The sequence below is a fragment of the Kogia breviceps genome, chromosome 5, assembly GCF_026419965.1.
Source record: "Kogia breviceps isolate mKogBre1 chromosome 5, mKogBre1 haplotype 1, whole genome shotgun sequence".
In the NCBI taxonomy this organism is placed as follows: domain Eukaryota; kingdom Metazoa; phylum Chordata; class Mammalia; order Artiodactyla; family Physeteridae; genus Kogia; species Kogia breviceps.
In genome coordinates this window covers 134,155,244-134,178,895 of record NC_081314.1, presented here as the reverse complement: position 1 = coordinate 134,178,895, position 23,652 = coordinate 134,155,244, and the positions used below count along the sequence as shown (strand labels likewise).

Here is a 23,652-nt window from a genome sequence, read left to right as displayed (position 1 = left end):
CCGTGAGCCATGGCCGCTAGGCCTGTGCGTCCGGAGCCTGTGCTCCGCAATGGGAGAGGCCACAACAGTGAGAGGCCCGCATACCGCAAAAAAAAAAAAAAAAAAAAAAAAAAGTCACTTCCTCACAAAGAAATTGGCTGAGCAATCTAGGAAACATAGCCACCCGATCACTCACATCACCTTATTTTACTTCACCCAGCAATTCACTATCTGGTATTTTTCTTTCATAGTTACCTACATTTACCTTCTCCCCCAGCCTATCCCCTTGCCTCCACAGATACACAGAAACAAGCAAATATAAGCTCTTTGAGAAAAGGGACATCTTTGTCTTGTTCATGGCTGTATCTCTAGTACCTGGAAGTGTTTGGAACACAGTGCTTTAATAAATATTTACTGAAGAAATATAGTCATGAGAAATGCTTGTACAAGAATGTTCATAGCAGCCTTATTCATAATAGTCAAGAAACTGCAAACAGCCCACATCTCCATCAAAAGAGGAATGGAAGAACTGTGGTATAGTCACAGTGGAATACAACTAAGCAAAAAAAAGAAATTACTGATACACACAAAAATATGGATGAATCTTTATACTGAAAGAAGCCTTACACAATGTACCTACTGTATAATTCCATCTATATGAAGTTTTGGAACGGGCAAAACTAACTGTGGTGGGAAAAAAAATCATAGTGGTTGCCTCTTGGGTTGGGTGGGGACTGACTGGGAAGGAGCATTTAGGAACTATCTGGGGTGCTGGTAATGTTCTATATCTTAATAGGATTTGCGTTACAACGGTGTTTGCATTTGTCAAAACTCAGCAAATATACATTTAAGATGTTCATTTCATTTTACTTCAAAAGAAAAAACTGATAGGGATACAGTAGGATAATTAAATAGCTCAGAAATGCCATTAGGGGATTGTAGATAAAGAGGGAACTTTAGGGGGCTTTGGGAGACCACAGTAAGTTAATGATCACTCAAGAACGCAGGTTTGCCTAACCACAAAACCATGCAACAGAAGTATGAGGCATGCCTCAAAACAGTAAAACAATGATAGCATGAGACCCACATCCTGCCCAGTGAGCTCAGTAAGTTAATGACCCCTAGGACATGCTCTCTGCACACATAAAAAACAATAAATAATTTATGGCAAGGTGACACTTCAAAGTGAAAGACCCTTATTGTACTGAGACCTGAAATAATTTTTCCATAGTGCCATGACAGTCCCGGCTTGACCATGTAGGGACAAGAAAAACTCCCCTGCCCAACCTGGAGGAGGAGCTGATGATGGAAACATGACATCTACTCAAGAATTAGGAAGAAGATGGTCTTTTCCCCCTCCCCACTTTTCCTTTGATTATAAAAATGTAACCCACTAAGTACTCGGGGCAGCACAACGCTCGCCTGCCCGCCTGTAAGCCTCACAAGCGTCCTATTCTAATAAGTCTCTTCTTATCCATCACTTTGCCCCTGGATGAATTCTTTCTGCCCTGAGACATAAAAGAGCAAAGCTCCTGGAAGCGCCGCCCCCCCCCAAAAAAAAGCCACCTAGCAGTTTCAATAGTACCTGACATCAATGGATATCAGTTTACAAACTTTATGAGATTTCTACAATGAATATGTTAACATAAAGAAAAAAGTGCATTGTGTATATTTAGTTCGTGAAGAAAAACATTTTTAATTACTCTCGTGTTGGAGTCGCGTTCAAACTGTCCTTTTATTAGCCGGGACAAATTTCTGTGCATGCACAGGGTCCTTCCTAAGGTCGCCAAGGCCACCATCCACGCTCACCTGTTCCTACTGCCTTGCTACTCTGCGTCCTTCAGGGACCAGGAGGATCTTTACTGCTTGGGAAGATATTAGCAATGCAGAAAGTGGGACCCCACCACTACCTACCGAATCCCGAGCTGCATTATACCAAGATCCCCGAAAGATTCCACTGCAATTGCAAATTTGAGGAGCGTTATTTTAATGGACCATTTCCTGACTCAGGAAACTTGCCGGCTCTGCTTCTCACTGACAGCGCCAGCAGCTGGGAAACGTCAATCCGGTAAAACAAAAACTCCGCGACCGAGAAGGAAGCCGGGCCCAGGAATCCCACTGGTCTCTGCTCGGGTTTCCGGGAAGAGCGGGCCTGCGAGTGCGCATGCGCCAGCCCCGGAGGACTCGCTCTCACTCTCCCAGGCTGCCGGGCCAGAGCGGTTCGTAGATTTCCGGTTGCCTTGGCCCAGAATTCTGAGGCTCCCTCCGGATGAGAATTGAGCTGTCCGTACAGCCAGGAAACTCGGGGTTACAGCACCGAGGGGGTCCATGGCTCGAGGTGAGTCCCTGTCCACTGGTGCTCAGCGACATTAGGGGGGGGTCCCTCGCTGCTGCGGCCCCTTCCACATCCCGGCCAATTGGCTACCTGGTGGCACCGCCTTCCCACGACCTTCTCACCGCTCATTGGTTAGAGCTGGCTTCGGGGTTTACTGGCCCCGCCCACCCCTTTACCCTCCCCGCACGGCCCCCTCACCTTTTCCCTTCCCCTCACCCCCAACCCCGGCCTGGTCAGTCGTTAGGGGCGAGGGCGCCTGCGTGACTGTAGTGGCCCTGGCAACTTTGTGAGACGGTTAGGACTCGGGCAGCGAGACGCGCTCCGCCCTTAAAAAAAAAAAAAAACTTGGGGGGTGGGGAGGATTCCGCTCAGGAAACTCAAGGTTCATTCTGCGTTCTTACAACATTCATTAAAATCTCGAGTCAGAAAATTCTCATAAGGGTGTTTCTGGGACTGAAATCTCATCTACGAAAATAATTTGACAAATCACTTACTTGTGACATCACTCCCGTAGTTGTGCACCCGTAGGTCTATTGGTCCCAAACTTTGCTGCTTCCATTTCATCTTCCAGACCTCCAAACTCAATGCGGCCTCCTCCCAAATTCACTCACTCCCTGACTGAGTAAACAAACGTGCCTTTAAATAAATGTCGATTACTCCCCAAATTATATCTTCAGCCGGATCTCATACTTGTACATCTAACTGCCTGCTGGACATCTCTGCTTAATAGTTGTCCTGATAGGCACTTCATTACCTAGTATGTCTAAAACCAAACTTCGGATTTCCATCACCTTCCCCATCTAAGTAAATGGCAGATCCATTCTTCCAGTTTCTTAAAGCCTTGGAGTTATTCTTACGTATCACGTATAATTCATCAATAATCCTGTTGGTTCTATACTAAATCTATGTCCAGAACATGAACAGTTGCTTACCACCTCCATCGCCATACCTTAATCCAAGCCGCCATCACCTCTCCTCCTATTGTTGTGGTGCCTACCTGGTCACCCTGCTTCCATCCTTGTTCCCCTACCCTCTTCCCAGCAGTGAGTGCGGGCCTCTTCATAAGTAAGTCAAACCCCTCCAGTGGCCTTCCATATCAGTCAGAATAAAATCCCAAACCCTAGCCATCCCTATGAGTTCCAACATGAACTGCCCCATATTTCCTTTCTAACCTTGTGTCCTAAAACCCTGCCCCTGGCTCATTCGGCTCCAGCCGCCTGGTGTAGCACCATCCTGCTTCATGGACTTTGGACATGCTGTTCCTTTTGCCTGGAAAACTTTTTGCCCAGTTAAACACATGGGTTTCTTCTTCTGTGCCTTCAGGTCTCTTCCCTGCAGTCACCTTAGCAGAGAGGCTGTCCCTGACCACCCCGTGTAAAATTCAACCACCCACCCTGCAACTTGAGCCTTATCTTCTTTATCTTCCTCATAACCGTTATTCCCTGGACATACATATATGTGTGGGTTTTCTTGTCGTGGTCTTCTCCCACTAGATTAAATCTCTGAGAGCTGAGTTTTTTTGTTACGTTTGTCCATTGTTATACTCTTATAACAATGCTTGACCCACAATAGGTGCTCAAGAAACATTTGTTGAATGAATAGAATAATAATAGCAAGTACTTTATGGCACTTAATCTGTTACCAGGCACTACTTAAGCACTTTCCACACATCCTCATTTAATCCTCATAGCCATCCTGTCATTCCCATTCTGGAGATGGAGAGACTGAGGCACAGAAAATTAAGCCACCTGCCTAAGGTCACACAGTTGGTAAGTGGCAGAGCCAGGAGTTGCACCTTGGCAGTCTGGTTACAGAGTACATACTTAAACCACTATGATAAAAAAACCAAAGTAAATTCACCTTCTCTAATAACCATGTAACAAGTTGTTTCCTAGTTTCCCAACTCCAACACGACTAGAAAAGATACGGAATTCCAATAATCCAGGAATTTTAAATATATATGAAGATATTTTTAATAACTGAGCAAATGCTTAATTAAGTTAGGATGTCAAGTGAAAATAGTAGGATATAAAAATATACAAAGTCACTAGAGAGTAAAGCAAACATTATATTTAAAGGAGGGAGACATGTGCAGTTCTAACTGTGTAGAGAAGAGCAAATATCATTAGGTCTGGAAAAAATGTTTGGGGGTCAGGGCTTCCCTGGTGGCACAGTGGTTGAGAGTCTGCCTGCCGATGCAGGGGACACGGGTTCGTGCCCTGGTCCGGGAAGATCCCACATGCTGTGGAGCTGCTGGGCCCGTGAGCCGTGGCCACTGAGCCTGTGCGTCCGGAGCCTGTGCTCCGCAACGGGAGAAGCCACAGCAGTGAGAGGCCCGCGTAGCACAAAAAAAACAACAACAACAACAAAATGTTTGGGGGTCAGATAGGTTTGGGATACTATGCATACTAAACCCTCTTGTTAGAAATTCATGGTGCATATTGGCATCTAACAATAAAGACTCTGAGAAATCACACACAAAAAGGGTGCCGTATAATTTATTGTCCTAGACTTCTCTGGTGATCCAGTGGTTAAGACTCCATGCTTCCAATGCAGGGGGAACGGGTTCAATCCCTGGTTGGGGAAGTTCCACATGCAGCGAGGTATGGCCAAAAAAAAAAAATTTATTGTACAAATGGGGTCACTTTTGTCTAGGGTAAATACTAAACCAGTCAGGACAAGAAGATGACCCATGGTCACCCTAAGGAAACCCATTGAGCTTTGTGTCATTCAGCATTTCAAGAATTTATTTAAGCACACAATGCTTTATGTATTTTTTTTTTCCCCAGCATGGCATTGACACCCTGGTAAGGTGTTTTAAGGACATGAGTTGTAAACCACTGGGATTGGGAATGATTAGGTGGTGTTGGCATTGGTTTATACTCTGATCTGTGGAGACTGCCTATCGTATACAAGACGTTATTTTCATATTTTCCTGAGTCGTGTCCAGTTAATCCTAATGAAGTCAACACCCCACCACATTAATCATTCCCATAATCTTTGGTGTGTTTTTGACAGGACCCATTGCAGCTACTGACCTGACACCTCTGAGTAGTTTGCATTTCTTTTTAAGTGGAAGAACTTTTTTTGCTCTTTAAAAGTACCATAGGGGGCTTCCCTGGTGGCGCAGTGGTTGAGAATCTGCCTGCCAATGCAGGGGACACGGATTCGAGCCCTGGTCTGGGAAGATCCCACATGCCGCGGAGCAGCTGGGCCCGTGAGCCACAACTACTGAGCCTGCGCGTCTGGAGCCTGTGCTCCGCAACAAGAGAGGCCGCGATAGTGAGAGGCCCGCGCACCGCGATGAAGAGTGACCCCGGCTTGCCACAACTAGAGAAAGCCATCGCACAGAAACGAAGACCCAACACAGCCATAAATAAATAAATAAATAAATAAATTTAAAAGTACCATAGAGTGAACTAGCTAAATTGTTGGCCAAATACCATTTTCTGATGTCAAAGAAATGACTCAACTATATTGGATGAAATAAAGAAGACTTGAATAAATAGAGAGACATGTTCTTAGAGGGCTTATAATGGATCATGCAAGGCACCCTTTGGGAAGTGGATCCACTCTCAATACGCTGGCATTTTGTGATACTGTATCTTTGAAACTAACAGCCAGATGGTGAACTGGGATAAATTCACTCTGTTACTGACCAGGGTTCTTGGCCTCCTTAATCAATAGAAATTGATAAGGGGCCAGACAAGAAATTCAGGCAGGCTTTACTGGAAGCCCTGCTGCTGCAGCAGGAGGGAGCGGAAACAAGTAACAAGTTCCCTTGCTCGCTCCGGGGCAGGGAGAGCCGTTTCCTTATATGGGGTGAGGATAGGGGTGGGTCCAGGGGTCGGGGGGCGGTCGGCCCACCCCATTGGTGGTGCTGTGTGGATTTTTGGGCTTTTTGTATGTTGTTCGTAATTTGCCCCAGTTGCGCCTGCATGTAGTCATTTTTAGTCCCTTATAGTTTCTTTGTATTTTTTTGCTCGAGGAGACATTTGTCCGCGTGCCAGCACTGCAGCAAAAGGTCCCAGGTCCCAGCCTGTCTCCACTCTATTGGGTAGCTGTCACGGGTCGTCAGCCAGTATGCCTTTCCCCCCGGGGAACCTAACACACCTCCACCCCATTCTCCCAGACCACAGCACTGTTGCCCAATCACCGATTATGTGAACTTTTCCCTAATATATAGTTGGCGCCCTCTTGCTTGTCTCAGTATACTTCCGTTAGATGCTGCATACAATCGGTATAATGACAATGTGAAGTGTGACTTGATGGTTGATGGAGAGATTAGAGGCGGAGGCCAGGTAAGAGGAATCATGGTTCTGGAAGGAAATAGATACACACTCAACTCTGAAACTTTGAATAGGCTGTTTACTAAAGGGGCTATTTACAGAGGTGTGGCCAGGTTTAAAGGAACCATGACTATACCTAGGCTGAAAGTTCTGCTGGAGCTAAAGAAGAAGGGCTGCCTGCAGAAGCTTGGTCATAGAGGGTCGCAGCCATTGTCAGAATACCACCAAAGCAGGGAAGGAGTAGTGAGGAAATACCCTATCCTCTTTCTCCTCCCATCCTCCCACTTCCTGACAGAGCATTGGCTGAACCCAACCACAAGAAAGGCAGAAGGCTTGGGTGCTATAGGCTATAGAGGTTAGCTGTCCAGAGTCCAGGGCAGGGAAAAGAAGGACCAAGAATGGATTTAGAGAATAATCAGAAAGTAACCAGCACAAGAAGAAATATTCCAAATGATAAGTCCCTGAATTAGACCTTGGTAGTTGGGCTTGTGAAGAAGGGACAGGTTCAGGCCTATGCTGTTTTTTCTTGTGTTTTCCTGCCTTGCACACCAGTTCTCTCTCCCCACTATGCCTCCTCCTCCCTTGTCTAAGTCTTACCCTTCCTTCAAGGCTCAACTCATATCCTGCTGCCTTCCTCAAATCTTTCCTGATGACCTATTTCATTGATTATGCTCTTATCTTAATCCTCGTGATAATACCTATACTGGTCATTAAACACTTGGCCTTTTTACCTTCGTTGTTCTATATTTTATTAGATATAAGTCCTGATCTTCGAACTAAATAGAAAGTTCCAAGAAGGAGTGAAGGATGACGCTCTACATATAGTCGCTGCTTGATAAACCTTTACCAAAGATTAAAAGGAATTCCATGAAGACACCACTAGCTGAAATAATGGTGTTTGATTTCACGGAGTAAAATCTCATTGAGAAGGTAAGCCATGTTTGCCTCTGCAACAGTGGGATTGAGCTCTTCTTTTCCATTCGGAAGAATAACCCTTATTTTTTTTTCTGGTGAATTTAGAAGTACTACATGCTAATCATAAAACGTCAAACAATATAGAAGCACACAAATTAAAAAGTGAAAATCCTTCTCTTCTTCCCTCCACCCACATTTAGCCAACTGTTAATAGCTTGGTGAATTCTCTTTGTGATGTTTTTTCAAGTATGTGTGATGGTATAAGAATGAATAGTAATATCATTATTTATTGATTAAGATTATTTATATTGCTCTACAATCTACTATTTCAGGTAACCATATAAAATGAACATCAATGTTAATATCCATTTTAAAAATTATCTCATAATATTCTACTGTTTGAGTATACAGGCATACCTCATTTTATTGCACTTTGCAGATACTGTGATTTTTACAAATTGAAGGTTTGTGGCAACCATTGAGCACATCTATTGGTGCCATTTTTCCAACAGCATTTGCTCACTTTGTGTCTCTCTGTCATCTTTGGATTGGTATCCAGAAATCCAAGGGTACCAACCTGAAAAAAAAAAAAAAGAAAAATTTAAGCCCTAACAAAAACCTGCTCTATCTAATAAGGTATCAAGAAAAGTACAGTCTAGCAAGACAGAAAACATTTAAATAATAAATACTGTATACCAGGCAAATCGCACGAAAACACTGTGGCCTCTCCCCTACTAACACCAGCAAAGGGAGCCTAGATTCCATCTTCACTGAGCTGTAATAAGCACCTAATGCCCACCCCTTGTCAGAAAGTTGCCAAAAATGTCTGAGTTGGGACCCAGGACTTTCCTCCCTACTAGGCAGTAACAAAGACTGCACTACAGTGTCAGTGTCAGCCCCATGTCAGGTCCATGTCAGACCACATGAAGAGTTTGTACGTCTTCATGATGCAGCAATAACAAGGGACCCTCTTTTATCCTTCTGGGGTGTTCTCAGAGAGGTCTAGTGGAAAGTCAGAGCTCTCAACACCACCTACCATTAACAAAGCTACCCCTAACCCTGGTGTTAGTGGAGGCCACCTGGGGAGCAATAATGAGGTACTCCTATCACTCCCAGCCAGGGAGGTATCCTTAGAGGCCTACAGTAGCACTAGAACTCCCATCCTTACCCAGCAGTGTTAGACCTGAACGGTCTCTGAGGGGTCCCAGCTCGCCCAAGAACCGCCAAGAGTCGAGAGTCGCTGCAACACGCAAGAGGTTTATTAGGAGCCGGTGCACCGGGGTTCCTTGGTCCTCACGCAGGAGGCCGAAGAGGAACCCCCCCAAGCGGAATTACATACATTTTATAGTTTTCATTATGCAAAGTGTGGATATATCAAGGGTTTTTTCCTCATTGGTTTGTTTGTTCCTGGACCGGAGTGGGGACTTGGCTCTAGTTCCTTGATTGGTTAGCTGTTGGATGCCTGCTTTACATTTACCGGAGTGGGGGTCTTGGCTCTAGTTCCTTGATTGGTTAGCTGTTGGATGCCTACTTTACATTTACCGGAGTGGGGGTTGAGTCACATGAGTTATGGTTGGCTAGGGCGACCTTTAAACTCTGGCTTAATCATTCTTATCACCCGCCATACTGGTTTGCTGAGGTTTCATCCCCCGCCATACTTGTTTGCTCGGAGCGGTTTCTGCCCAGGGCGGGGACATTCCATTATCTTATTGCCAGCGAAAAAGCTTAAAGCTCAAAAGTATCGATAGGGAAGTAGGGGTGTAAGTATAGTTGAGGCCCTACATTCCCCCCTTTTCTTTTTGCAACTAATTTCAATCATGAAATTTCAGTCTCTCTCTGCAAGCTTTGATATTGTTGTCTTAGCATTAACACTTGCACTGCACTGACACGTTGTCTGATAAAGGCTATCAAGCGATTTAAAATGCATGGTCCAAAAGTTAAGAGCAGCAACAAAATAATGAGGGGTCCTAACAAGGTGGAAATTAAAGTAGTAAGCCAGGGTGATTTGTCAAACCATGATTGGAACCATCCTTTTTGATTTTCCCTTTCTTGTTGCCTTTTGTCCAGGCGCTCCCTAAGCCTGTCCATAGTTTCGGTGATAGCCCCAGAATGATCAATATAAAAACAACATTCTTCTTTTAATGCGGCACAGAGTCCTCCTTCTTTAAGAAATAGTAGATCTAATCCCCTCCGGTTTTGCATCACTACCTCAGAGAGTGAAGTAAGTGACTCCTTTAACTGAGTTATAGAGCTTTCTAATGCCCGGAGTTCAACATCCACAGCCTGTCTCAGGCTATCATAATAGTGAGGTTGCTGGATAAGGGCTGTTGCGCCTGTCCCTATTCCAGCCGCCATTCCCAACCCTAAAAGCACAGCCAGGGTAAGAGTCACAGGTTCCGGCCCAAATTTGAGGAAAATTTTATCCGAGTTATCATGTGGGGTGTTAGCTAGGTCATAATGATCAGACATGCCCCATGCTGACATCCCAATTGCCAACTTACATACATCAGGAAACAGATCAGGCCACCAAGTCCAAGGGGGTGCGGTGTGACTAACCGACCAGATCACATCTCCAGTCTGGGAGATGACTTGCCAGGTCAGCCGCTGGGGCATGTGAGGGCTAAAGTCACTCACGATTAGCTGAGGCAGCAGAGTCAGGATTATGAGCCGGATGATCGCAGGAGCTTGAGCTTGAGCGGGTTGCTGGTTTTCTGGACTTTCCATTCTGGTGTTGCTGAAGTTGGGAATGGGGTCAAGCCTCCGGTGGATGTTGGGGCCGCCTTAACGTGCGAGGCGTGGATCCAGGCAGCTATGCCGTCTACCTTGACTGCAGTTGGAGTGGTGAGCAGTACGATGTAGGGGCCCTTCCAGCGGGGTTCCAGCGTCTGGGTCCGATGCCGGCGGACGTACACAGAGTCTCCGACTTGGAAGGGATGGGCTTCTGCAGGGGTCCCCGGCCGGTATGCCTCTGCCAACTGAGACCACACTTCCTTCTGAACCAGCTGGAGCCCCAACAGCCTGGCATACAGATCAGTGTTATTTTGACAGTCGGGGCTGATACTTTCCCCCAGTGTGAGCAGAGGGGGAGGTGCCCCGTACAGAATTTCGAAAGGAGTGAGGTGATAGCGAGAAGGAGTGTTTCTGGCCCGAAACAGGGCCAGGGGAAGGAGCACCGTCCAATCAGTACCGCCAGTCTCTATGGACAATTTAGTTAGGGTCTCTTTTAGAGTTCTATTCATTCTTTCTACCTGTCCTGAACTCTGGGGTCTATAGGCACAATGTAATTTCCAATCAGTCCCCAGGTATTTGGCCACACCCTGACTTACCTGGGCAACGAAGGCGGGACCATTATCGGATCCTATTACCTTTGGTGCCCCGAACCGCGGGAAAATTTCTTCTAAGATCTTCTTGGTCACCATAGTAGCTGTCTCCTTTTTCGTTGGGAAAGCTTCTATCCATCCTGAAAAAGTGTCTATGAAAACTAAGAGATATCTGTTACCGTATCTTCCTGGACGGATTTCAGTGAAGTCGACTTCCCAGTAAGCTCCAGGTCGGTCTCCTCGGAGCCTCTTACCGCTGGCCACATTTCCTTTGTTTGTGTTCACCTGCTGGCATGGAATACATTCCCGAGCAATTTGCTCGGCCAATTTGGTTAATCCAGGGGTATCATAGCCCGCCTTTTGCAACAGAGACACCATTTTCTTAGTGCCCAGATGTGTCCATCTATGGATTTGCTGTAACATAGACTTTGTTTGCTGGGGGGACAAGGACCCCTTGGTTGGGGTGGGCACTGGTGTCTCAGGGTCTGTGTTAGTCAGTTCCAGGATAATTTCTCCTAATGCCACTTCTCGGGCCACTCGATCGGCCATATTATTTCCTTTTATTAGTGGCGAATTCCCTTTTTGATGCCCAGGGCAGTGAATAATGCTAACTTTGGTTGGGAGCATCAGGGCTGCCAGCAGGGCTACTATTTCTTCTTTATTCTTAATTTCTTTTCCCGCCGAAGTTAGTAACCCTCTCTGTTGATAGATGGCCCCATGGACATGAGCGGTAGCGAAGGCATACCTACTGTCCGTATAGATGTTAACCTTTTTATTTTCAGCCAACTCCAAAGCTTTAGTCATGGCTATTAGTTCAGCCCGCTGAGCGGAGGTTCCCTGCGGCAGCGCGGCAGCCCATATAATTTCTTTCCCGTCTACCACTGCAGCCCCCGCCCGTCGCTTACCTTCTTCTAGGAAGCTGCTCCCATCCGTAAACCAGGTAAGGGTAGCGTCCGGGAGGGGCTGGTCTGTCAGGTCTGGTCTGGTTCCGTGCGCTGCCGCTAGCACCTCTTGACAGTCATGAATGATGGTGGTGCCTTCTATGTCAGGGTCCGGTAACAGTGTAGCAGGGTTCAGCCCGGTGGCTGAAGTAAATTTAATGCGGTCCGAATTCAGGAGTAGAGTCTGATAATGTGTTATTCTGGCGTTGGTGAGCCATCTATCAGGCGGTTGGCGAATTACACTTTCTAGTGCATGAGGTGCAGTTATTGTCAGATTTTGTCCTAAAGTCAGTTTATCTGCATCTTTTACCAGTGTGGCCACGGCAGCAATTATTTTCAGACAGGCAGGCCAGCCAGCTGCCACAGGGTCTAATTTCTTTGATAGGTATGCAACAGGGCGATTCCAAGGGCCCAGCTTTTGAGTCAGTACTCCCTTTGCAATACCTTTGTTTTCTGCCACATATAGATGAAAAGGTTTAGTTACATCGGGTAGCCCTAGGGCCGGGGCTGATAGCAAGGCTCTCTTAATTTGGTCAAAAGCCCGTTGTTCCTTGTCACCCCATGTGAATGGGGTGCCGCTCTTGGTTAGGGGGTACAGAGGGGCTGCCAGTTCAGCAAACCCCGGAATCCATAGCCTGCAGAATCTAGCCGTCCCCAAGAATTCTCTGACCTGTTTGGGACTCTTAGGGGCAGGTATTCGGGCCACAGTGTCTTTTCTGCTTTCTGAGAGCCATCTCTGTCCTTCTTTTAGTAAATACCCCAGGTAACTGACCTGTCGCTGACAGATTTGGGCTTTCTTCGCTGATGCCCGGTATCCCAATGTTTCAAGTTCCGTCAGCAGTCTTTCAGTCCCCTTGATGCAGTCCTCTCGGGTTTCCGCAGCTAAAAGAATATCATCAACATATTGAAGCAGAATTACCTGGGGGTTAGATTCTCTGTACGATGCCAGGTCCTGATGCAGCGCTTCATCGAAGATGGTAGGAGAATTTTTAAATCCTTGAGGCAGGCGTGTCCAAGTCAGCTGGCCTGCTATTCCTGAGGCAGGGTCCTTCCACTCGAAAGCAAAGTAGGGCTGGCTGAGGGAGGAAAGTCTCAAACAAAAGAAAGCATCCTTAAGATCCAAGACAGTGTACCAAGTATGTTGAGGTGGGAGAGTACTCAAGAGGTTATAAGGATTTGGCACAGTGGGGTGTAAGTCTGTTACCTGCTTGTTTACCTCTCGTAGATCCTGTACTGGCCTGTAATCATTAGTCCCTGGCTTCTTAACAGGCAGGAGAGGTGTGTTCCATGCTGATTGGCATCTCACCAGGATTCCTAATTCCAGCAGTCTCTGTATATGCGGACGGATGCCGTCCCGAGCCTCTTTGCTCATAGGGTATTGGCGGATTGTTACTGGTGTGGCGGTAGCCTTAAGTTCCACTACCACCGGGGGGCGGTATTTTGCCATCCCCATCCCAGCAGTCTCAGCCCAGGCCTGAGGGAACCTGGTCATCCAGTCCTGCATATCAGTTTGAGGAGGTGAGGGTTTCTCATAGATCCTGTGTTCATCTTCTAATTTCATAGTTAAAATCTGGAGGAGCCTTCCCTGGCTATCCGTTATGGTGGGTCCCTCGGGCTGGAAGTGAATCTGTGCCCCGACTTTGGAGAGTAGGTCTCTCCCCAACAGCGGATAGGGGCATTCTGGAATGACCAGAAATGAGTGGGTCACTTGCCCCATTCCAAGATCTACAGTCCGGCGGGTGGTCCAAGAATATTGTTTATTTCCTGTAGCCCCTTGGACCCATGACCGCTTGTCTGAGAGAGGCCCTCTTGGTTGCAGGAGGACTGAGTGCTGAGCTCCAGTATCCACCAAAAACTGAACTGGTTCCCCCTCAACTTTCAGGGTTACCCTGGGCTCGGGGAGAGGGTCCGAGCCCTGACTTCCCTAATTTTCCTCTTCCAGGGGTAAAATTTTGTCTCTGGTTGGTTTTCCCCCATTCTTCTTTTTAGGGCATTCTCTTACCCAGTGACCTTTTTCTTTACAGTAAGCACATTGATCCTTGTCTAATGGTCGCCTTCCTGTCCGCCCTTCCTGTCTATTCCTGTCTCTAATATTTCCTCCTCTGACTACAGTGGCCAGTATCTTACTCAAATTCCTCTCTTGCCGCTTGTCCCGCCTTAATTCATGGGCTTCCTGTTCTTTCTGTCTCCTTTCCTCTCTCTCGTCCTGTTCCTTCTGTCTCCTTTCTTCCTTTTCTTCCTCGGTTTCTCTCTTATTGTATACCTTATCTGCCTCCTTAACTAGATCCTGGAGAGAGAAACCCTGGAGACCATCTAGTCTCTGTAACTTCTTTCTGATATCAGGGGCCGCCTGGTCAATAAAAGCCATAGCTATGGTGGCCTTGTGTTCCTCAGAAGTGGGGTCATAGGGAGTAAACCGCCGGAAGGCTTCCATTAGCCGCTCTAGGAACACAGTTGGTAATTCCTGGGGCCCCTGAGTTACCTCTCTTACCTTTGCCAAATTCGTGGGCCGTCTGGCCGCTCCATGGAGACCCGCCACTAGAGCCTGGCGATACATTTTCAGGTGCTCCTTACCTTCAGGAGTGTTAAAATCCCAGTTCGGTCTGACAAGAGGGAAGCCAGCGTCAATCTCATTAGGCAGCTGGGTGGGCTGCCCGTTTGTGCCTAAAACATTTTTCCTAGCTTCTAAGAGGACTCTTTGTCTTTCCTCAGTGGTGAGGAGAGTCTGCAGAAGCTGCTGGCAATCATCCCAGGTAGGCTGATGGGAGAAAACAAGAGACTCTATTAAAGCAGTGAGAGCCTGTGGATTTTCAGAGAAAGTAGGGTTATGCATCTCCCAGTTATAAAGATCTGCAGAGGAAAAGGGCCAGTATTGGAGGGGCCTCGATCAGAAGGACTTGGGCCCCCCCACGAGCGGCGCCGGGGGAGGTGGAGCATGAGCGCACGTGTTAGAGCGCGGCGACGGGTCTGGTTCCCTCGGCCCCGGGATTCGGCGAGCCCTGCTGCCGGGGGGCTGTAACACTCGGGGAGGGGTGGGCCCGCCGCCGCCGACGCCGATGCCGCCGACGCCGACGCCGCCGACGCCGGCGCCGCCGCCGCTGGCCAGCCGCCGAGACGATGACGACCGCGACGACCGCGACGACGCCCCCCCGAGCCACCTTCCCCATTGGCCTTCCCAGCCGTCCCGGAGCCGGTCGCGGCGCACCGCCGCGGTGGAAATGCGCCCGGCGGCTGCCGGTCGCCGGCCGGGGGGCGGTCCCCCGCCGGCCCCACCCCCGGCCCCACCCCCGGCCCCGCCCGCCTACCGCCGCGACCCCCCCGTCCCCATCCGCCCGCGGAGACGCGGGGGGAGAGGCGAGGGGGGAGGGGTTGGGAGGAACGGGGAGCGGGAAAGATCCGCCGGGCCGCCGGCACGGCCGGACCCGCCGCCGGGTTGAATCCTCCGGGCGGACTGCGCGGACCCCACCCGTTTACCTCTTGAACTCTTTCTTCAAAGTTCTTTTCAACTTTCCCTTACGGTACTTGTTGACTATCGGTCTCGTGCCGGTATTTAGCCTTAGATGGAGTTTACCACCCGCTTTGGGCTGCATTCCCAAGCAACCCGACTCCGGGAAGACCCGGGCCCGGCGCGCCGGGGGCCGCTACCGGCCTCATACCGTCCACGGGCTGGGCCCTAGACTTAACTTCGGTCCAGTGACTTAGAGTGAGAGAGAGAGACGTCGTCATAGTTTGTCCCATTATCGTCCGTCAGGAGAAAGATAGAGCACAGGAGAACAATAAAATTTCAGAAGACACACATTAATATTGCCGCCGCGAGCTCGTTTTAAAACCGCAACCAACTCAGATTCAGATGGCAGTTTGTATATCCTGCCAGGACCGATGAAGGGGAGACAAAATTTGTCTCTCCTTCCAGATGGACCACCAGGGCGTCCCCCAGGGTCCGTGGACACCAGCTATTGGCACGTCTGCCTAGCCAGGAGTCCAATACAGATTTCACAGAGAACCGGTTCGCGCGGCTTCTTTCTGATGGCGGCTTACAGAGGACAGAAGACGAACAGACAGACAATTAGGCCTACCTGATACCTCCAACTCCCGAGGTTCCGGCGACCCGGGGCGAGTGGGGATCCCGGACGAGCCCCCAATCTGTTAGACCTGAACGGTCTCTGAGGGGTCCCAGCTCGCCCAAGAACCGCCAAGAGTCGAGAGTCGCTGCAACACGCAAGAGGTTTATTAGGAGCCGGTGCACCGGGGTTCCTTGGTCCTCACGCAGGAGGCCGAAGAGGAACCCCCCCAAGCGGAATTACATACATTTTATAGTTTTCATTATGCAAAGTGTGGATATATCAAGGGTTTTTTCCTCATTGGTTTGTTTGTTCCTGGACCGGAGTGGGGACTTGGCTCTAGTTCCTTGATTGGTTAGCTGTTGGATGCCTGCTTTACATTTACCGGAGTGGGGGTCTTGGCTCTAGTTCCTTGATTGGTTAGCTGTTGGATGCCTACTTTACATTTACCGGAGTGGGGGTTGAGTCACATGAGTTATGGTTGGCTAGGGCGACCTTTAAACTCTGGCTTAATCATTCTTATCACCCGCCATACTGGTTTGCTGAGGTTTCATCCCCCGCCATACTTGTTTGCTCGGAGCGGTTTCTGCCCAGGGCGGGGACATTCCATTATCTTATTGCCAGCGAAAAAGCTTAAAGCTCAAAAGTATCGATAGGGAAGTAGGGGTGTAAGTATAGTTGAGGCCCTACAGCAGTAATGAAGAACTCTCTCCACTCCCCCACTCACCTTAGATGTCAATAAAAGCTGAATAGGGAACCTGGATTTCTATCACACTTGGTAGTAATGAAGCAGCACCCACCTCTTCCCCTCCTGAAGCATTATCAGATAAAGCATGCTAAAATGGAAGATTTAAATAATATCCAGAGTCTCTTAATACCCCAAAGGTCCAAGTTTCAATCAAAATCGCTCATCATACCAAGGACAATGACAATCTCAAACTAAATGAAAAAAAAATCAATAGATGCCAATACCAGAATGACAGAGATGGGAGAACTATCTGACAAAGATTTTAAAACCCCTATCATAAAAATTTTCAACAAGCAATTATAAACACACTTGAAGCAAATGAAAGAAATAGAGTCTCAGTAGAGAAACAGAAAATATAAAGAAGAACTAAAAAGAAATGTTAGAAATGAAAAATATAACAAGCAAAATTAAAAACACAGTAGATACAATCAACACCAGAAGGAAAGGAGCAAAGGAAAGGATCAGCAAACTGGAAGTTACAACAAAAATTACCCAATCTGAATAACAGAGAAAAAATAGACCAAAAATAGAGTTTTAGGGACATGTGAGACTATAACAAAAGATCTGACATTCATGTCATCCCAGAAGGAGAGGAGAAAGAGGACAGAACTGAAAATGTACTTGAAGAAATAATGGCTGAAAATTCCCCAAATTTGTCAAAAGGTATACACAGATTCAGGAGACCAGATTAATGTCAAGCAAGATGAACCCAAAGAAATCCACATCAAGACACATCATAGTCAAACTTCTGAAAACTAAAAGAAAAAAGTCTTGAAAGCAGCAAGAGCAAAATGAACCTTAGCTATAAGGGTAAACAATTCAAATAAGAGAGCATTTTTTTCATCAGAAACTATGGAGACCAGAAGGAAGAGGCATAATACTGTTCAAATGCTGAAAGTAAAGAACTATCGTCCCAGAATACTTATATCCCGTGAAAATATGCTTCAGGAATGAAGGAGAAATCAAGACATTCTATGATAAAGGAAAACTAAGAGAATTTGTAAGACTTACCCTAAAACAATTGCCAAAGTAAGTTTTCTAAACAGAAAAGAAATAATAAAGGAATTATGGAGGAAATATCATGACTGAGCAAAAATATGAATTAATAACATGGATTTTCCTTGAGTTTTCTACATCATATTTGATGGCTGAATCAAAAATTATTATGCTGTTGTTCTAAATATAAGTAGAAGAAAAATTTAAGATCACTATATTATTAACGGAGGAAGGTAAAAGTAAAAGTGACATAAGATTTCTGTATTTTACTGACACTGGTAAAATATGATACCAGTAGACTGTTATAATTTGTATATACATATGTGTGTAATTATATATATATAATGTTATGTATATATAATTTAGAGTAACCACTAAAAAAGCTATAAGAAGAAATACATGCAAAAACATTATAGATTAACCAAAATGGAATTGCAAAATATTTTCAAAAAGGCAGGAAAAACAAAGAAATGGAAAACAAATAGAAAACCAAATGGTTAACTTAAGACCTAACATATTAATATTGCATTAAATATAAATGTCTAAATATTATAATTAAAAGATAGAGATTCACACACACACACACACACACACACACACACACACACACACACACAGAGTTATCTCATCCAAAATGTCAATAGTGCCAATATTAAGAGATGCTGAACTAGAGTCTAGTTCAAGTCTAGACTCTAGACTTTCAACAAATTCATGTTTTCTACTGCATACACACTGCTGCTTTCCAAGGTAGGTGGTGTTGACAGTACTGAGCCTTTCTGAAGTTCTGCAGCTCCCTTCCCCATCTGACCAAGCAGTTAACAGAGGGAAGAAAGCTGAAATCTGTTATAATTCATTCACCCCTTTCCATCTTCCAGAATTTTGTTGACAGCTTTTACCTATTATTTCCTCTCCCTTTGTATTTAAGAATCTGTTCCTTTACTCTAGTTTAAATGGGGGAAAAAGAGAGAAAGAGAAATAAATACATGTGCTCAGCCTTTGTGTTTTATTAGAAAGCCCCACACTTTTTCTTGCAAATGAAATTAAAATCAATTTATCAAATTCTAAAAATTTTTTAAATCATATTTTGATTAGCAGCCTGGTAACCTTTATAACCTTGGAGTGGGGAAGACTTTTCTAACAAAGATTCAAAGTCCAGAATCTGTAAAAGAAAAGGCTGGTGAGTTTGCCTCCTTAAAAATAAAAACTAATGAATGGCACACACAGACACAAAACACCATCAAAAGACTGTGTATTTAGAATTTTTTTTAAAGGAGGGGACTGTGTAAAAGTTTTAAACTTCCATGTAGCAACTTTCTGGAAGGCAACTTGGCAATATCTACCAAAATTTTTAAATGCTGTACCAACCAGCCACCTCTACAAACTGATTCTTGAATATACAGTATTCACAGTTCAACATGCACATATATATATATAAACTACCATTAGAGAAGTGTTCATAATAGAAAAAATCTGGAAGCAACCCAAGTGCCCATCAGTAGATAACAAACGCAATAAATTATGACCTGTCTACATGATTCAGTATGACAGTGAACCACTAGAAAGAATGAGATAGAACAATATGTGCTGACAGTGAATAGATCTCCAAAATATATTTGGGGAGAAGAGGGATAGAAAGTAAGGAAAAAGGGGGGAAGAGGGATAGAAAGTAAGGAAAAAAGATGTGTACATATGATCCCCTGTAGATACATTTTAATTATATATTTAATTCTCTACATTTATTTACACATTATACCAACATGTGTTTTCCATATATGTATAATGCCTAAAATGTTTTCTGTTTCTGACAAACCAAAAACTCTGCCTTGGATGGGGGACTTGGACAGATAGGGGAAGCAATCACCAGCAGAAAACTGTATCTTCATTTTTTAACCTTTCTCTGCCATTTGAATTTTATAATCTTGTACTTTTTTTTAATGTTAACATGGGTTACTTGAGCTGTGGGATAATTAGCCTTTATTTTCCCTTTTTCACATTCTTCTACTTTTTTTAAAAAAACTAATGAATATTAAGTTAAGAGGGAAAAATTAACCATCCACATAACTAACTCTCTTACTTATTCTTTTCATTCTGACTTTCCAAGGTAACCGATCAGAGCCTCTGTCCTTGTTATATCATTGATACGGCATTTGACTATCAATAATTAGTTTACTAATTAGTACATAATTAGTTTACTTCAATGTAATTGCTCATTGTGGCAGCTCAAGATGCCACATCAACTATCTAGAAACAGAGGAATTTGGTGCCTGCTTATTATTAGAGTTTTATGGCTCTCATTGTATTGTCCTGTTCTTTGGGTCCTTAGCATATTACACTGAAAGTAGAATAACCAGAAGGTATTCTGATTAAATTTCATATTTTATGAAGAAATCAAATTTTCAATAAGTATCCATATTCAGTAAGTACCCATATTGAGTTCTCCCAAGATTGTATAATACTTGTAAATGTCTCTATTATCCTATCTTCCTAGAACCCTACAGATATCCAAAAATGATTGAGATTGAACAGGCAGAGGCCCAGCTCTCTGAGTTAGACCTGCTAGCCAGTATGTTCCCCGGTGTGAATGAGCTCATAGTGAATGACCAGCTGGCTTTAGCAGAGCTAAAAGATTGTATTGAAAAGAGGACAATGGAAGGACGATCTTCAAAAGTTTACTTTACTATCACTATGAACCTGGACATATCTGAGGAAGCAATGGTAATTTAATTTTACTTTTGGAAGTATGTTTCATGTTTACTTTTTTTTTTTTTTTTTTGCGGTACACGGGCCTCTCACTGTTGTGGCCTCTCCCGTTGTGGAGCACAGGCTCCGGACGCGCAGGCTCAGCGGCCATGGCTTACGGGCCTAGTTGCTCCGCGGCATGTGGGACCTTCCCGGACCGGGGCATGAACCCGTGTCCCCTGCATCGGCAGGCGGACTCTCAACCACCGCGCCACCAGGGAAGCCCTCATGTTTACTTTTGAAACATATCTCAACTTAAAACAGCACTTACGGCATTTTTTCTCTCTCTCTCTTTTTTTTTTAATCAGGTGATGTTTTCTCTGGCCTGTGTTCTTCCCTTTAAATACCCTACAGTTCTGCCTGAAATTACTGTCAGGTATGTTACAGAAACTGGCCAACTCTGAGAATAAAAGCAATTCTCAAGTTTGTTTTCTGTTCCAAGAAAATTGATTTAATTTTTTAATCCCGTATCTTTTCCATCAGATCAGTATTATTAAGTAGATCCCAGCAGGCTCAGCTGAATGCAGATCTGACCACATACCTACAGAAGAATTGTCTCGGAGATGTCTGTATATTGAATGCCACAGAGTGGGTTAGAGAACACGCTTCTGGCTATGTCTGCAAAGACAACACACCTTCCCCTGCTCCAGGAAGTACAGTCCAGCCAGTTGACCTCATTCTCACAAGACTCTGGATCTACAGCCATCACATCTACAACAAATGCAAACGAAAGAACATTCTAGAGTGGGCAAAGGAGCTTTCCCTATCTGGGTTTAGCATGCCTGGGAAACCTGGTGTTGTTTGTGTGGAAGGCCCACAAAGTGCCTGTGAAGAATTCTGGTCAAGGTTGGCTTTCACAACTTTCGTATGCCTTGTCAATAATTTTAGTACTAAACACGATAATAGAGATGTAGAAATCAGTATGTATGGGGACTCAGTCTAAAACAGCACTCACATATGGTCAGCATCACTCCCTTCGCCTGATACAGGGCACAAAGAAGATGTTCTGTAGATAGATGTTAAATCGAGCCCCTGCCCAAGATGGTGTCTACTGTCCCCTCCATGTCTATGGATCTGATTATTCCCTCATCTTAGTGATGCTGTAAGTTGTGTGAACCCTGTGAAACAAGGGGGTTTCTAATCTCATTTCTGAGAAGTCCCTTTGGGAGGTCGAGGTTCAGCAATTTCCACATTTCTAAAATGCTAATACGAGGCAGTGATAATGGCAATAAGTGAGTTTGGGGGTGGGATTATAACCAGAATCATATTTGATTAAAATAAAATCCATGTGAGATAAAAGTAGATTTCTTTACTTCTAGGAAAAGGCACTGAGAAATCTGTTTTAAAACTTCTATTTTCAGTGCTTTAGAATACACAACACATTTTCAAAATTTCTACTCTGAAATTTCTTTCAGACTCAGAAAATTAAACTGGAAGAGAATTTTAATTCGCCATCGAGAAGACATTGCTTTTGATGGTACAAATGAGGAAATGGAAAGACAAAGAAAATTTTCAGTTTTTGAGGAAAAAGTATTCAGTGTTAATGGAGCCAGAGGAAACCACATGGACTTTGGTCAACTGTATCAGTTTTTAAATGCCAGAGGATGTGGGGATGTTTTCCAGATGTTCTTTGGTGTGGAAGGACAGTGAGCAGAGGAGTTGAAAGTGTTTTGCTACTGTTGGTCTTTTGACTTTCTCCCCGACTCTTTCTTGAAAGATTAAGTGATTTCACTTTAGTCCCATTCTAAAATGTTAAGGGGGAAAAAAAGAGGAAAAGTAGTATAGCTGAAATGCATCTGTTAAAAATATTCATGATTGAGCGCAGAACTGAGTTTTAAATTATAATTTTAAAATTGTTGATAGACATGACGACATATAAACTACCTATTTTGAAAGAGAATTCTATTTGCGGACGATAGTGTTGGTGATAACTTGCCACTTATTCACAATCCCCTTCCCCTTTATCTGCCTCCACTAAGAACCTGGGAAGGCTTAATGCTCACTCTGTCCGGGCTCTCTTGCAGCTGGGGGCAAGGGGAGCAGGGAACCTTTGGGAAAACTTTGGCTTCCCTGATTAAATGATTAGATGCAGCTAGGGCACCCCTTCCCTCTCTTTCTGTCCGAAATACCAAAGTGATGGCTGGAGCTGCGGTAGTCCTTTCAACCACGAGGGAAGGAAAGGCCAAAAGAGCCACAGAGATGCCAGTCCTCAAGCTGTTAAACTACTGATCGAACACTAGCCGCTGCCTATCTCTAGACAGCTTATTATGAAATAAAACCAGTTTTATTTATATTTCTGTGCCTGTTACTAGCAGTTAAAAGTGAGTTTGCCAAATATATTTTTTTCAAAGCATTAGTTTTGCATCTACCCCAGGCATTTGATACAACGATTAGTGAAATTTTTCTTAAACGAAGTTTTCAGTTCATCTCTATTTTTGTCTACTGAATGCTCTGCCCTGCTCCTTGGCTCACCTCACAGAAGTCTTTGAAGCACGAGCAGAGCTCCAACTTTTTAATAGGCCTCAACTATACATCAAACTGCTAATTTAGAGTATTCGTTCTTGGAAAATTGGATTTTGACAAATTTTTCTCTCTGGAAGTGGCTTTCTATAAATTTATTTTCAGCAAATTGACCTAGAGTCAAATAAACACACTATCTGGATTTTGAGGCCCTCCATAAATCAGTTTCCAAAGTGTTTATTAAATATTTACTAATTGCTAGCACTCAGCTTGGTACTGTGTGTTGGGTATTCCTTGAAAAGTCAGACTTGGATAGAGGAGTGGGCATGGGGGAAATAATGCATTGTTTATCGTAGTAAAAAGTTGGAGGCAATGTATGTGCCCATCACTAAGGAAATCAAGTAAATACATTATGCTACATACTATCCAAGTAAAAATCAAAAGTAATAAAGTGGAACTAACAAGGCAATGTGGATAGATCTTAAATATAAGCACAAATAAGGATCCGAGTGGTATTCATAGCACAGTGCCTATATTGGCTGCACATCTTACGTGCCTCCTCAGATTCCCTCCATGCTGCCCGTGCCCTGTCAGTTGCCCTGGAAATGCCAGTCCTTCCTCTGCTGCCACCACACAGCCAGCTGGACCAGCTGGCTGTTTAGTTTCTGACTCCCTCCAGCCACTTCCAGATTTAGGTGAAATACCCCACAGAGCATGAGACTGACATCCCTAGAGGCCACCAGAGGGGCCAGATGATGCACATGTTACTTTCAGCAGGACTAAATTGCTGTAATTTTTTTAGTCTTTGTACATTATTTTAATTAAAAACACATTGTTATGTGTAAATATATAGACCTCGTGTAATATAA

At 44.9% G+C, this 23,652-nt stretch overlaps 2 protein-coding genes across 3 annotated transcripts; one reads left to right on the top strand and one right to left on the bottom strand.

Moving 5' to 3' along the window:
- Positions 1–2,123: 2,123 nt before the first annotated feature.
- RWDD2B (RWD domain containing 2B) lies at positions 2,124–22,616 on the top strand. Of its 2 annotated transcripts, none has more exons than XM_059065440.2 (6): positions 2,124–2,317; positions 7,359–7,533; positions 20,073–20,299; positions 20,632–20,699; positions 20,807–21,169; positions 21,739–22,616. In XM_059065440.2, the coding sequence occupies exons 3-6, from the start codon at positions 20,093–20,095 to the stop codon at positions 21,971–21,973; spliced, it is 873 nt and encodes a 290-aa protein (XP_058921423.1). In that variant the 5' UTR covers positions 2,124–2,317; positions 7,359–7,533; positions 20,073–20,092; the 3' UTR covers positions 21,974–22,616. The 2 variants fall into 2 exon arrangements, 1 of the variants encoding a protein (XP_058921423.1); XR_010840828.1 differs by having other exon boundaries at positions 2,141–2,317; positions 20,807–21,425.
- On the bottom strand, positions 12,156–14,864 carry LOC131757715 (uncharacterized). Its single transcript, XM_059065441.2, is given in 2 exon segments — positions 12,156–12,232; positions 12,699–14,864. Coding segments are annotated over 2 exon segments (1,944 nt in total). The 5' UTR covers positions 14,613–14,864; the 3' UTR covers positions 12,156–12,202.
- Positions 22,617–23,652: the final 1,036 nt, after the last annotated feature.